This window comes from Schistocerca gregaria, chromosome 2 (genome assembly GCF_023897955.1).
Source record: "Schistocerca gregaria isolate iqSchGreg1 chromosome 2, iqSchGreg1.2, whole genome shotgun sequence".
NCBI lineage: Eukaryota > Metazoa > Arthropoda > Insecta > Orthoptera > Acrididae > Schistocerca > Schistocerca gregaria.
In genome coordinates this window covers 805731396-805748032 of record NC_064921.1, presented here as the reverse complement: position 1 = coordinate 805748032, position 16637 = coordinate 805731396, and the positions used below count along the sequence as shown (strand labels likewise).

General features: G+C 38.5%; 1 protein-coding gene across 2 annotated transcripts in view; it reads left to right on the top strand.

The window, feature by feature from the left end:
• The window catches only part of LOC126335081 (protein O-mannosyl-transferase TMTC4-like), a 141251-nt gene that overhangs the window by 20437 nt on the left and 104177 nt on the right, over positions 1 to 16637 (top strand). Inside the window, exons 4-5 of one of the 2 annotated variants that reach the window (XM_049997974.1) lie at positions 6067 to 6246; positions 11121 to 11426. In XM_049997974.1, the coding sequence (XP_049853931.1) occupies positions 6067 to 6246; positions 11121 to 11426 (486 nt within the window). The remainder of the gene's footprint in view (positions 1 to 6066; positions 6247 to 11120; positions 11427 to 16637) is intronic. The other variant, XM_049997975.1, reaches the window with a different exon arrangement.

The window sequence follows — 16637 nt, the reverse complement described above, 5'->3', positions numbered from 1 at the left end:
CTTGGACTGATCAAGAAATATACCAACAGCAGGTTGTTTATGGTCAACAAAACTTGAGCATTTTTCTAGAAATGCATACAGAGCATGTGTGGTGGACCTATTCCGAAATACATATTGGGAAGATGTGATTATGTTGTTAGAATTTATACACATTTCTAATCTAGTTAACATACAGTATTCAAATATTTTTGAGAAGGCAGACAGTATAGCAATTGGCGTATAGTTTGTCATGTCCGTTTTCTCTTCCTTCTTGTAGAAAGGTATAATTTTAGCAAGTTTTAGCTGGTTTGGAAATGTTCCCTCTAGACATGAGGTATTTATGATATTTGACAGGAGTCCACTGATGTAATTTGAACACTTATGAAATAAGAAGCAGGGTATCAGATCATGCCCTGCAGAATAAATCTTTTTGACTCTTTTTTTTTTAATAATATCTTCAATTTCATACGGTGTTGTAGGAGATAGGAAAAAGGAGTTCAGAGGAGTATTATTTTTGAGACAAGAGTGTGCAGTGTTTGGAGAGTTAGTCAGGAGATTTGTGGGGGGAGAGTGAACAGTATTTGAAGAGTTGGTTAGGAGATTCGCAGAAATTTCTGGAAAATAGCTGTTGAATTTATTGACAATTTTATGTACATTTTCAGTCTTTTGTCCTTCTATATTTAGTGTGATTTTATCCTCTATCCTTAACTTTCTACCAGTCTGTTCATTTACTATACCCCAGATGGACTTACATTTGTTGGAAGAGCACCTAACTGTTTTATCATTATGAGCTTTTTTTAGCCCATTTGATAACTCTCCTGTATGTGTTTTTGTAATTTTTATAGTATACCTTGAATTCTCTGGATTTGCCACTGTCCAGTTTGCTAAGTCTGTGCAGCAGCCTCATATTTTCTGAGGAAGTTTTAATACCTTTTGTAACCCAAGCATTCTTTTTTTGTTACTGATAATCTTTGTTTTCTCTGGGAAATAGCAATTAAAGTAATGTTCAAATATCTGCAGAAAATTGTCATATTTTCCATTTGTTGTTGAGGAAGTAAATACACTTTGCCAGTCTTCTTTCTCTAAGCTAAGTACAAAGTTGTTTATGTTGCTATCACTATAACTTCTACATTTAATAACTGTTTCTCCTGTTGGGAGTACATTGAGTGGTGGATTAAAATATATTGTTAGTGCGCTGTGATCTGAAAAAACCAACATCTATAATTTTTACAGTGCAGTCAGTGTTAGTAGCAACCTGATCAAGACAGCTGTTTAATCTCGTAGGACATATAACTTTCATATTCAAGTTGAATAACATCATTAAATTTACTAATTGGGACTTTCGAGCAGATTCTTCAAGGAAATCAGTGTTGTTGTGACAAGCTTTTTCTAGCAATAGTGCAAAGTTTCTGAGGAAGACTGAAAAGTTACCACTCGGTGATCTGTATACACACATTATATACATATTTAGGTAGGCAAGTACTACCGCAGCTATTTCAATGTCTTTGTCTAAGGAATACACTTCACAGGGGTGGAAAGGTTCACAGCTAATGCTATTTCCTATGTATATACGAGTTCCACCACCTTTGTAATTTTTCCTAGAATAGTGGTGGACTAATCTGAAGTTTTGAATATACTGATAAGGTAATTCTGAATCTTTTAGCCAGTGTTCACTAATACACAAAGTGCATGTCTGACAAAACATTAGTATCACTTGTAAGAATTTCAAGTTCACTTACTTTATTTCTCAATCCTTGTACATTGTGACAGTATATGGTAGAGTTGTCACGTTGTTCTATGTGAGGAAGATTTATGTCTGCTGTGTCCTCTTGCAAAAGATGTGACTTGACCATACGAAATCTTCGTTATTAGCTGACACTTTTTTTGTTTTTCTTGACGATCTTCTCAGAGATGTTGAGATCTTGCTGCTTGAAGCTGTACTCCCAAAAGAAACGTGACTCTCCAATAACGAATATGATGCAGTGGGAGTATGTTGTGATCTCGTAGACTTTCCTTGTTGAGCTGTTGTTTGAATAGCCGTATCCAAATTTTGACTGTGTAATAATTCGCTGGTAGTTTCTTGTGATTTTTTAGGTGAAGTTTCCCTGTCTGCTTCTTCATTAATTGCAAGGGAATTTATTGATGCAGCTGTTTCTTTATCTTCCAATAGTGCACTTTTATTAGGCACAGGTGCTTTTAGTACGATTGGTAGTGTGGTGTTTTCATATATTTAGGACGTTTCTGTTAATAATGTGTTAGCAAGTACATGTTTTTCTCGGCGGTTTCTGTGCATTCCATAGCGAGTAAAGAAGCTTCTTTCTTTGGAGCTAATGTCTAAGAACTTGACATGTTTGAAAGCTTTACAGCTTTTCCGGAGCTTTCTGTTTGTGAAACTTATTTCGGTATTTACACATGAACTTTTTATTAAGTCATGTCTGTGTCGAATGCTAATGGCGATCGTTTTTTGTTGTTCAATTCTTTCCAATGTTTGGCGCAATGCTCTGACTGCATTTTTGACTCGTTTTTATATACATCATTAGCTCCAGCAATAACTACACAGACATCATTTGGGTGTGGGTTGCAGTCTTTAACTATTTCCTGGAGGGGAGCCCCGGGTTTTACAGTTCCTGTAACTAAAAATTGCAATTGCTTATTCATAAGAATAGTGGCCAAATCTTGTCCATCAGAGAAGATGCAGATTTCTGGTTTTGTTGCCTCTTCTCTCGCCAACTTTTTTTGTCCCTCTGGCCGTAAATCGAGTTTTAAGCTATTTACTACATTTCTAATGCCTTTAGAGTTGCTTGAATAGTATGTTACCCTTCATATGTGAACAGTTTCATATGTAATAAGTGCATGTTAAATCCTTCAAAACAAAATTATTTAATTATAATGTGTTACATTATTATTGGATCCTAAGCTGTAATATACTACTTATGGCGAAGACCTTAAAATTGTTGACTGGCAAAAACAGGTTGAGATGCTTTTGTTAGAGAAATAAACTTTGATATGGTTTCTCTTAAAACACTAAACACTTTGGCTACCTTGGCTATGGAAACACCCACAATACCAAAAATTTGCCCACAGTTGAATTCACTTTGCACCAACATAATGCACTTTCAGCTACACAGAACCTGTTCTGACCATGGCTGACACTTGCAACCAGTTGAAGGCATTGCAGAGGTGCTATTTGTGGTCAAATACAATTCATTTTTGTACAAGCATGTATTTCCTGTTTCTTTAAATTTTTTTGTTCAGCACCAATAGGTTTTCACAAGGTGAATGTTGAATGGTCATGCATTATTGTCTTAAGATGTGAATCCATCACTGAAATGTTGACTGCATTCCTGTATAATGGGATGTAGGATTGTGTCCTGATACAGAAAAAAAATCTTAAATTACCATTTAATAGTGATGAGAGGTGTCCAGCATCCAAACATGGTAGCAATTGAAAACATGACTTACCTAAATCCCGTTCGAAACTGTGGGACTTCTTTGCCTAAAGTATGCATTGTTATTTATCCACCCATACATTCTTTTATGACAGTTGTCAGGTATCAGACAAATTCTTCACTTGACAATGAAAAAAGCTCAATGCCGTTGATCCAGGTTCCATCCCAGTAGTTTCCTTGGCCACCTTCTTCTCGCACCACAGCACTGCTGAGTTTGTACTGCTATTTTTAATGGACACGCAGAGGTCAGACTGATGATGTGAAGACAGTTGCATACTGTCTGAGTCAACACAGCCTTCTGAGTCACTTCCAAAAAGTATTGCACAGTTTTCTCCTGTTCTCCTTAAAGTTTGCACGAGCTATAATTTCTTGGTAGCTTTCTTCAGCTGGTGTTATGACACCTTCACAGGTTCAGTGTTCTGTATCTCATGATAGCAGTTCAACATATAAATTCTTGTGCAACAGCCCTTTTTACAGTAAAGTGACAATACACAAGTGATCTTATTTTGAAATGAACCTTCAAGGCAACTCTAGGCACAAAGTCTTGTTCACATTTGGAGATTACATGCTTCCTACTATACTGCACCAAGAATGCAGATTTAATCTTTTTTCTCCATTACACAGGCGGCTGTGTGTATATATTTACTGTGGTTACAAAGAGTATTCAGAAAGATGTTACTGATTTTAAAAAAAGTAATTAAAAAACTTCATGTACATACAGTGAAAATCATGTGGGTGGTGCAGAACTTACATTCAGCAGTTTGTCACACACATTAGTAGATAAGCAACAATGTATGTAAATTACCGTAGGTGAACAAAGTGGAACAGTGTTCTTTCCGGTGACTGATGAGTCCTTTATAAGTAAGCTTGGCTAAAAACTCATCCACACACCACTCCTGTGCACATAAATTATGATGGCAATGCACCTATATGTCTGGTCAGAAGTAGCCAATGACAAGCTCTTAACCAGATGATGTCTACTATTTGCTTGCACTATGACTAGTATTTCAAGACAGCCCTCCGTTATAAAAAAAAAGTTGCTTTTCCCACATTTGAAGGAAATTGGAAAATATAAACTTTAATGGTCAGAATTTACACACTTATTAAAATATTCCTGGCTATTATGCCATGGTTGGATGAATTTCTTTTTGATACCCAACAATTCGATTTGATAAGAGTCAGTTACTGGCAGCTACAAGTGGGTAATATGGAAGGCCGTAGAGATTATTAAACACACCAGTAATTTTAATCAGTAGGAGAAGGGTGTGACAGCTAAATCTTATCTGGATACTGGTGTTGAAGAATGTGTCAGTCTTCCACCATGGTGGACAACAGTGACTGACAACAGCCAATTGTGCTCAAATGTGATGTCGTGCCTCTGTGCAAGAGCATGCAGAAACAGAATTTTACTTCCAATAGTGAAATGTGAGATGTCATTCTGGGAATGAGATGTCACACTTCCTTGCTCTTGATCGGCTGACAAAAGATGAGGTATCGAATATACTGCTTCCCCCTACTTATACCTCCCGTGGAGATCACAAATGTAAAATTAGAGAGATTCGAGCGCGCACGGAGGCTTTCAGACAGTCGTTCTTCCCGCAAACCATACGCGACTGGAACAGAAAAGGGAGGTAATGACAGTGGCACGTAAAGTGCCCTCCGCCACACACCGTTGGGTGGCTTGCGGAGTATGAATGTAGATGTAGATGTAAAGATATTGAGTTAAGGTGGTTAATAATTAGGAAGCACCCCACTTTTGGGAGGTGTTTTTTGTAGTCTGTGCAGATGAGAGTTGTACCAATCCTGTGCTATCAGCGAGGGGGGATGGCTGTGAAAGGGCACTTCTACCTGCTGGATGGTGTTGCCTGCTCTGTGGTGCCACAGGTGAAGGGAGAGAATATTATATCCTTGATGTCAAAGAAGTGCTTGCCAGTGAAAAAATGATGCTGAAGTATATTTGTACCAATTATTATTGTCTTGATGAGCTCTGATACTCGTACATTCTCTTGTCTGACTGGAATACATACAGATATAGTCACATGTCATCATCTAGAATTGTGTATTATAGACAATACATTGAGTTCAGACTATCTTAGTGGGTTACTCCAGTGAGTACACTGAACAACAAAAATCTCTTTCATCATCTTTCAACACAAAAGGAGAAGAAGTCAATTAAGAAGAGCTGATCCATGGTTAAATGAGCACTGATTAGCAGGATCCTTTCAACACAAGAAATACATCACCTGATAAATATATTGCAAGTACTTTGAAGAATTAACCTACTAAAATTCTGCGGGACAACTAATGATCTCTTTTACCTATCAGCATCTGTTACAAAAGTAGGAAGAAAAATTTCAATAGCAGCGAGCCAGCCCATGCATCAGACCTTCAGAAAAGCCAGAGCCCCCCCCCCCCCCCCCCCCCATGAGGATGTCATCCGCAGGGAAGGGGTGTGGGGGGGATATTGAGTTTTGACAAGAAATTCATCTGACCATAGCAAAATGGCCTGTAATTGATAGAAAATCATTTCAGGTTTTAGTCACTGAAAATCAGCAATCATTGCATAACTCCCACTTTTGCCATATTGTTAAAAACCTTGTTTACTATTTCTTCAGTTGCTAAATTATGAACTTTTCAGGTTGCAGGTGTTGTGGGAAGAGCTGATTTACTATGTGCTGTCTTCTTCCTTCTATCATTTCTGATGTACTACAGAGCAATTCACTATAAGAGTGACACTGAAAAGCTCTGGGCCCTCTTTGTCAGTATGGTTCTTTGCTGTATATCGATGCTCTGTAAGGAACAAGGCATCACAGTGCTTGTAAGTATGCAGTACATCGAAGAATATTTTTTGGAACTGGTGTAGTAAAAAAAAATCCCACATGCTCTCTCTGTTTCTGTATAGTGTATTGTACAAATCTATTTATGTAACAGTAATAATCGTACAAGGATGCCACTGCACAGTCATTATAAAGAGAATATTGTGTCTTTTGTTTTTTAACCTATGCATTGGCATTTCCAAATGTTTAAATATTACGACAGATAAATAAGAAAGAATTAAATTCACATGAGCAAAGATTCCAAGTGCAAAAAGAATGACAGGAAGAAAAAATTAGAGCAATTGAAAAAGATAATACAGTGGTTAAAGTGATGTGAAAAAGGAACTGAAATAAAAAAAATACATTTTACTCAAATAATTGAATAAAAGTAATGAGAAAATGCATTCCAATGAAGGTTTAAAAATAAAAAATTAGATAGCTCCTCATGAGTTTTGAGTCAAAAACCTATTATGCGGAAAGCCAGAACATTAATTGTTATGCTGAGCAACCAATCTGATACATATCCTTTTTTCACAAAGGTACAAAATCACACTCCATTCCTAAACTTTTGTGTTGATAACTTGCAAAGGAGGGCCCACCAGATGAAGGGCTGCAGGATGTCATACCTGGGACTTTAACCTACATCACCATATGCCTTTGGTTTTTCTCTCAAATTGCTGCGCAGTTGATGCTTTCCCATACTCTAGTTGAAACTTCAGTATTCATGTTTAATTATTCAATTTCTACTCAACCAAACACAATGCTGAGTCTGAAAGAAAACTGAGTGTGTTAATGAAACATGGAACTCTGTAATTTCAGGATGAAAATCACACACAAAATAATAAAGTTTCTGATGATTTCCCAGGAAGGATTTATCAGTAAAATTCATCAACGAAGCCTGAATTTGTAGCAATATTGGTATACATAAAATGAATTTGTTCGTATTGTTAATATTTGGAGCCAGGTACATAAGAATAAATGTTACCTCTTGCAACATCTTGTAGCAGAGCATTTGAGGGAAGAAACAAAAACCATAGTATAAATGAAGGGCTGATCAGAAAATTGATAACAAATCAAGTTAATGACATCATCAAAGACCAAAAAAATTCTCATAAACAAATTCGATAATAACAAAGAGACAATATCAAAGCTATAAAGATGAATACAGTGTACTCCCAAATGTTGATCTGAGCTGCTGGAACTGGCAGTCATGTGCTTGTTAAGTGTGCTTGTGAGTGTGTATGAATGGTGTGTGTTTCTCTGTTGCTAATGAAGGCTTTGGTCGAAAGCTTTGTGTAAGTGCCTTTTAATTGTGCCTGTTTGCAACTTAGCATGTCTTCTATATGGTAAATAGCAATCTATCTTTTCCTACATTATAAAAAGATAGCAGTTCTTTTCGGGATAAATGAAACGAAATGTTCATATGGCGTTATTGGCTAGGAAACCCCATCTGGGGCTGTTCAACCGCCAGTGCAAGATGATGACAACACAACAGTCAATCCTCGAGTGCATAAAATCTCCGACCTGGCAAGGAATCGGATCGCAGTCCCCTGCATGGCAGTCAGCTGTGCTGACCACTCAGCTATGAAAGATGATTTGTCAAATCTAAAGTTTTTTTTAAAGAAGCTGTAGTGTTGATATACTAGCTATTTTGTAATTCTTGTGAATATCATTACAACAAAGCTATTTTGGCCCACTATGATGGCCCTTTTTGAAGCCTTTAAACAAAGCTGCCTCTTATGCTCTCATTTGTCTGAAAGCCAATTGTAGCCCCTTTTTGTAACTTGGACAAATCATTTCCTGTCTGTACCTATCTACCATCTACATCTATACTGTGCAATCCACTGTGAGCTGTATACTTACAAACAGCTTTCCGGTCACCATAAAGACACTGGTGAAAAAAAAAAAAAAAAAAAAAAAATCACAACACCAAAAAAATAATTAATCTAGAGTAATAAAATTTTTGGAATAGAATTGTCTTGGTAGCATATTTAAGTGATTAACATTGTAAAATCACAGGTTAATGTAAGCACAAGACAAACCATTTTAAATGTGAAATGCAGGCACATTAATAACTGCTATAACCTCGAGAATGTTGAATGCAAATGTGCATGCAATGTGTTGTACAGGTACTGGATGTGGGATGGAGTTCCATGCCTGTTGCACTTGGTTGGTCAATACTGGGACTGTTAGTGCTGTTTGTGGATGATGCTGGAGTTGTCGTCCAATGATATCCCATATGTGCTCGATCGGAGATAGATCTAGTAATTGAGCAGGCCAAGACAACATGTTGACACTCTGAGGAGCATGTTCGGTTACAACAGTAGTGTGTGCCCAAGTGTTATCCTATTGGAAAACACTTCTTGGAATGCTGTTCACAATAGGTCGAATCACCAGATCAACATAAAAATTTGCAGTCATGCTGTGTGAGATAGCCACGAGAGTGCTCCCACTGTCATACGAAATCACGCCCCAGACCATAACTCCAGGTGTAGGTACAGAGGGTCCAGTAAGCAGACAGGGTAGTTGCAGGCCCTCAACTGGTCTTCTTGTAACCAAGACACTGCCTGGTACTGAGGCAGAACCAGGTTTTATCAGAGAAGGAGATAGACCGCCGCCATACCCTCCAGTGAGTTCTCGTTTGACACCACTAAAGTCGAAAAGGCATGCAACAGTGGAATGCATGCAACAGGGCATCTGGCTCTGTCTGGCTCAGAGCTGAAACAGTTCGTTATGTCACTGCAGTGTCAGCTGCTACTGAAATTGCTGCTGCAGATGCAGTGCAATGAACCAGAGCCATACACTGAATGCAGTGCTCTTCCCTCTCAGTAGTGCCACGTGGCTGTCAAGAGCTCGGCACTCTTGCAACTATACATTTTCATGAACACTGCTGCCAGTGCTCATGTACAGTGGCTACATTCCTGCCAAATCTCTCTGTAGTATCACAAAAGGAACATCCAGCTTGTCATACTCCAATTACACAACCTCGGAGAAACTCTGCCATCTTTATGCCACCTTAAAGGCATTTTTGGCTAATATTAACATACGATGTCCCATCTCAAAGGAAGTAACACTCACAACCATTACAGTATGTGTTTAAAGCAAACCTGATTGGCATCCTCATAGTGGCACTGCTAGCTCCACCCTTATGTGACTGGCATGAAATTAGTATAGACATCATATGTTCGATGTAGAAATAACGCATGCCAACTTTTGTTTATGTTTCAAAATTCCTTGTTGGTGTTGCGTTTTCCTTTCTGTCAGTGTATTTTTCCATGGCACGTGATGTGTTACACATCATTAGTTACGTGCTGCAGAAAATTTGGGCCATGTCACAAGAATGTGACCTTACAGTGTAAATATAAGCAACTGGAGCTCTTTCTGTGAAGCCTTTTGCTTGTTTATCTTCTCTCTAACCTACTGGAATCTTCTCCCTAGTAATGCAGATGGACCATGGGATGATGGTAAGAGTCTACCATGAGGTTTTAGTTTTCTGGTGTCTCAATTTCTCTCCAAAACATTAAAAAGAGGAGGGTTAGTATATGTGAAAGTGATTGGGTAATCTTTTTATGTGTGTTTGCCAGTCACTTTATTTGAATATTTTAGAGTTTTAATGCAATATCTTCTAGTGTCAGTGTTAACAGCTAAATTGATTGCTTCATTATTTAGGGAGTGCTTTTCTAACACTTATATTATTGTTTGGGTGCTAATAATTGTGGAATTATGTGCTTTCCATCCATTTGCCATGTTTTTGTGAGAAGGAGCAGTGTGTGTCAAGTTGTTGCACCACATGTAGATCAACTAGAGCTGTAAGTATGTGTACACAGATTTTTGCAAAGAAAACTGATATTATCATTTGTTCTCTTCACTGAATTATTATTTTTATACCAATTTCAGCTGTAAATAAACACTAACAGTAACTATATTTTCACTCACATTTCTCTCCAAGATTAGAAAGTAGCATAAGACTCATCCTACATGTGCGGGTTATCTGACACTTTAGGGTGCAGTCAGGATGAGTAAGGGACAGTGGATGTGATGAATCTTAGGGTGGCTCTGAAAGAAGCAGGTTGTTTTCAGGCAAATAACTGTCATTTGGCCATCTTTTCCTCATAATTTCCACAACCAGTTCAACTGTCACTCAGTCTCTGGTGACTGTTTAGACTGGTCCCCTTGCAAATGGTGACATGTGAATATAAAGGTTACAGGAAAGGCTTTGAGCTCAATGGAAAAACTTTCAACTACCTCATCAGTTCATGAACATACCCATTTCCAAAGACACAAATCACATTGACAGGAATTACATAAACTGCAGTAAAAACTGATAAGAGCTAGACTTCCCCCCCCCCCTCTCCCCCCATTGCTGAACAAATCAGAAAGGCAGCTCTGCGATACTTGTCACATTCATTGAATCACACATGTTGCTATTTACAAAGGATAAATGTAATTATGGAAGTGGAAATCAGCCTTGGAACAACACAAAAAAAGAATTTGTAATACCAAAAAAACAGGCCACATGTTTCCTTTGCCTCTGTAAAGCAAGGTAGGGCAATGACCATGGGACTCCTTTGCAGCTAACCTGAGAAATCTTCATCAAATAGGAAGGGAGCAAGTCGTATCCAAAACTAGAATGTGGATAATATGGGCTAAGAATGTAGTGATAGTAAAACTTCATTGACTCTCTTCCTCTAATAAAATATTTAATTACAGTTCACATTACAAAAAAATTATAATAGTTGTAGTAAATATTTATGAAACATGTACAAAATATTTCTATATTGTGCATCATATCAACATAAGCCATGCCTTTGTGTACTATTATGTGTTTTATTTCAATATTTGTTACATATCATACTCAGGATCACTGGTTTTGCAGGGTCTGTGCAGCTTGTACGATGTAATAGAAACAGCTAAAGTTCTTCCTGTGGATGTCATATCAAGCTTGGCATGTAAAATCAGTGCTTTTCAGAAAAGTCAAGAGGTACAAGTGGAGACAATTGGTTTAGATGAAAGAAAAAGCAGCTCTAATGGAAGAAGCAAGCATTTGTTAAAGAGACATGTTATACTGTTTCTCACAGGAATTTTGTTGTTACTGCTCCGCTGGAAAGTAATGGGCTCCACTCTTCCAACATTTCAGAAGTCAGATAATCCGGCCTCATTTGCCGAAAGTTTTACAGTCAGGGTAAGGACGTTAAAACTTTGATTGTGAATGTTAATTTGTGGAAAAGTTAAGATGAAATGAAGATAATTTTCAAACCATTACTTGCATTGTGTATTGTGAAGTAAATATTCTGTAACTCTTTGTTAAAGTTTGCATTTTTACCAAATCATTTGGATACAAAGAGAGAGATGCCATTTTTAAGGTTCAGTGAATATTAAATATTATGAGATCATGTGGTGCTGAATGGTACCAATCGCTCTAAGACGGCTTCATGGGTTACAGGGAAAACCTAGTCAAGAACTGAAAATCCTCTTTAGTAAGTGTAAATAAATATCTCAACAGTGGAAGCAACCATTTTGCTTGACAAGAACGTGTCAGAAACAAAAAAAACTATACAGTTTTTTTTGAGACATCAGCTACCAAGTCATGAAAAGAATGCAGCTACAATGCACTAGGTAGTGCACAATTAGATAAGGAATAATTGTTTAAGAAAATAAACTGCTTTCCAAAGGACTAATGGTATGACACTAATTAATCTCATTAAAGCCAGCTGAAGTTTATGTCCACCTTCAAGAAACTCCCCAGGAAAGCTAAAACATAGATGCTGCCAAACCTGATGTTGTCCATAGTTCTTAACACAGTTCACTTATTTATCAAGGTTATTTTAAAGAAATCATGGTTGACAAAGTAGTAAGAAGTAAAGTTCATACCACTATTCCTGCAAAGTCAAGCTACAGGGGATACCCCAGTAAGAATATATAAGGCAAAAGAAAACATGTAATATAACAGAAGCTAAGCATCACACAGAAACCAAACATTTTTGGGAAGAAATTCTAGTGATTGAACTATGAAACTTGCAAAGATTATCCACACACAATCAGTACGTCACCAAATATGGTGTTTAGCCAAGCCAAAATTAAAAAGAAATGAAACTGAGGAACAGTAAAAGAAAAAATGATACTGTGAAGTAAATATAAATTTCCAGAAAAAAGTGGACAATGCAGTCAATACAAGAAGAATTGTAGCCAAATTAATAAAGAGGACTTCTGCATAATCACAATGTATTTAAATTGAGGACAATGTTTTAAAGAATAAATTGTAATGTAATTGCATATAAAAAGAAAATCTACTGACCAGGAGGCTACAGGAGAATACATACATAAATGTATTGAAATTTACAAGTTTTCGGAGCCAGTGGCTTCTTCTTCTGGCAGAGGAGTAGAGTGGGAAGGAAGGCAAGACAGAGGTTACTTACAAAACGTCATAAATGAGTAATAAAAGCATAAAGCTAAATGTATTGTATGTGGTAGAAGTGGGGGATGAGAAAAAATAGACAGGTTAGAAAGTAAAAGATATAGGAAATGAAAATAGTTCCTAAGAAGACTGAATAAATTAACATAAATTAAGGCCACGTTGGGGGCAAGAATCAAGTACATGTTACAATGCCAGTTCCCACCTGTGAAGTTCTGAGCACTGGTATCTGGGTATGCCGTATGTTGGGAAACAGGCACTGAGATCATGACTGACATGTTGTAGAGCATGCTCTGCAACAGGATATTCTATGTTGCTAGTATACACCCACTACCTATACCCATTCATCCTAACTGATAACTTGGTGGTAGTCATGCCAGTGCAAAAGCCGAACAGTGTGTACAGAACAGTGTGTACATAACAGCTGGTACATGGTGTGTTGTTTCATATGTAGCCTTCCCTTTGAGACTGTATGTTTTGCCAATTACTGGTATAGGCAGTGGTATGTGGATAGCATAGGGTAAGTCTTACAGCAGTGATGGACATAGGGGAAGGAGCTATAGAATAGGGTCTGACAAGGATACTGCAGAGATTGGAAGGGTAACGAAAAACTGTTTTAGGTGTGGTGGGAAAAATGTCAGACAGAATGGATCTCATTTCTCAAGACATGGTTTTAGCAAGTCGTAGCATTGTCAAAGTAGGTGGTTTATACATTCAAGGCCAGGATAATACTAAGTAACAAGAGTTGTTCTCCTAAGTTGTATTTTTGGAGGGATCAGCAGTACCAGGAATGAATGTGATGGCCCAGGATATCTGCTTTTGAACTAGGCTGGTGGGTTATTATGTCCAGTGAAGGCTGGGGTGAGAATGATGGTGTGGTGCTGTAAAGAGTCTGCATCTGAACAAATATGTTTGCCTCAAATTCCAAGGCTGTATGGGAGGAAACGCTTGGCATGGAAAGGCTGGCAACTGTCAGTATGTAAGTTTTGTTGTCTATTAGTAGGTTTAATGTGAACTGAAGTGTGTAGCATAGTGTGTGGCATAGGATTTGGAATAGGACCATGTGAAATTTAGGTGGGAGAATGTATTTAGAGATCCCAAGAATTTTAACAGGCCAGAGTGACTGAGAGCCCACATGGCAAAGATGCCATCAATGTATCTAAATCAGACCAGGGGCAGAAGGCTTATGGGTCCTAGGTAAGCCCCCTCCAAATGACCCCTGAAAAGGTTGGTGTACAAGGAGCCATCCTAGTTCCCATGGCTGTTCCCCTGATCTATCAATATGTCTGTCCCTCAAAGGGAAAGAAGTTGGTCATCAGTGGTGACAAGCAAAATGTGTGGTGAGACTGGGACAGGCACAGATTTCAGATGATCTAGAAAATGATTGTGTCTTTAATCTAGGAGGGATGTCTTTGTTCTATATGTTGCAGGCATTGATCAACTAATGCAAATATGTCTTTGGTGGGTGCTTTGAAGCCAGCAATTTTGGGACAGGCAGTGTCGCTGGGTCTGTGTATCTTGGGAAAAAAGTAAAAGATGGGAGTGCGTGGCTTTTGTGGGTGTAAGAAGTTCTATGGATTGACACGTTAGTCCTTGTAAGGGGCCAGAGGTTTCAGAAGGGACTGTAGATCAGTTTGCACCACAGGGATGAGATTGCGATGGCACCTGTATGTAGTGATGGCTGACAGCTGGTGTAGACCCTTGCTTACATACTCCTGTGCATCAGTACCACAGTGGTGAATCCCTTGTTCACCCGAAGGATAAAGATAGAGCCATCAGTTTATAGGGAATGAAGAGCTTGGAGTTTTGCAGAGGATAGATTAGGAAGGGTTGTAAAGCCAAGCTAGATAAAAGGAATTCTTGCAAGGCTTGTAAGGGATGATTTTGAGGTAGTGATGGTGGATTAATTTGGGATCATAATCAGACTGTTCAAGGCAGGGTATAATGTCCGGTTTTGCTTTTTTAAAGGTTTTGTTATTGGGTTGCAAAGTGATATTTCCAGCTGACTTTACATGTGAAGGAAAGTAGGTCCTTCATCAAAGGAGCACCATTAAATCCAGGGTTAGGGCTGAAAATGGGAACCTTGGATAACACTGGTTATTCAGGAGGGGAGAAGGCTTAAGATGAGAGGTTGAGAAGACTGTAATATACTTAGAAGGAGAGACAGCATTGGTCATATTTTTTTGTTTTATTAACCGCAAAATCAATTTTTGGTCGCTTACTGACCATCCTCAGTGCTGTAATATACAATTTAAATTGGTATGCACTGGCGTCAACAAGCTTAGAGCGATCACATGGCCTATGTGATCGCTCTAAGCTTTTTGACACCAGTGCATACCAATTTAAATTGTATATTACAGCACTGAGAATGGTCACTAAGTGACCGAAAATCGATTTTGCGGTTAATAAAACAAAAAAATACGACCAATGCTGTCTCTCCTTCTAAGTATATCCATTGTCTGGTCGTGGTGCACAGGACACTCCGTGGAGTCGCCAATCAAGAAGACTGTAATGTTGTGGCTGGTTCTTGTGATTTTGGGCTATTGCTCTTGGAGGCAGTGGTGGTGGCTAGGCGATGTTAAGAAGGTTGGGCAAGCCCAGTTTGTTGGGGATGACTGGTGGTTGATGGTGTGGCTGTTTAGGGAGTTAGTGAGGAACAGGAGGGAAACTCCATGTTGAATTAGTTTAGCAGAAGGTGGGAAAGCTTTTTGAGATGAAGTCTAGCCTGTTTTTGCAGTCTGAAGTTGGCCTGGTTGATGGATAACATCCAAGGAAATATGATGGACAGATAACTGCAGGATTTTGTAAAGGCAGAAAGTCTGGTGGTGTGGAAACTGACAGATGAGGTGTATAGGGACAGATTAGTTAGATAAGTGCAAGAGAGTGCTTTATTTGAAACTGTAAAAGGGGCTTTGTCAAGTAGGATAACATGCAGAAACAGAAACTTTCAATTTTAGGCCTTTGAGAGTAACTCATAGGGACAACAAAGTTTCAAGAAACAAAATGTTTGGCCTTATTTTTGATTATTCAAAAGCATGTTTTCGAAAGAACCATATGTAATATGTGATCTACATCTACATCCATACTCTGCAAGCTACCTGACGGTGTGTGGCAGAGGGTACCCCGAGTACCTCTATCGGTTCTCCGTTCTATTCCAGTCTCGTATTGTTCATGGAAAGAAGGATTCTGTGTGGGCTCTGATCTCTCTGATTTTATCCCCATGGTCTCTTCGCGAGATATATATAGGAGGGAGCAATATACTGCTTTACTCTTCGGTGCAGGTATGTTCTTGAAACTTTAACAAAAGCCCGTACCGAGCTACTGAGCATCTGTCCTGCAGAGTCTTCCACTGGAGTTTATCTATCATCTCCATAATGCTTTCGCGATTACTAAATGATCCTGTAACAAAGCGCGCTGCTCTCCGTTGGATCTTCTCTATCTCTTCTATCAACCCTATCTGGTACGGATCCCACACTGCTGAGCAGTATTCAAGCAGTGGGCAAACAAGCGTACTGTAACCTACTTCCTTTGTTTTTGGATTGCATTGCCTTAGGATTCTTCCAATGAATCTCAGTATGGCATCTTCTTTACTGACGATCAACTTTATATGATCATTCCATTTTAAATCACTCCTAATGTGTACTCCCAGATAATTTATGGAATTAACTGCTTTCAGTTGCTGACCTGTTATTTTGTAGCTAAATGATAAGGGATCTATCTTTCTATGTATTCGCAGCACATTACACTTGTCTACATTGAGATTCAATTGCCATTCCGTGCACCATGCGTCAATTCGCTGCAGATCCTCCTGCATTTCAGTACAATTTTCCATTGTTACAACCTCTCAATACACCACAGCACCATCTGCAAAAAGCCTCAGTGAACTTCCGATGTCATCCACAAAGTCATTTATGTATATTGTGAATAGCAATGGTCCTATGACACTCCCCTGCGGCACACCTGAAATCACTCTTACTTCGG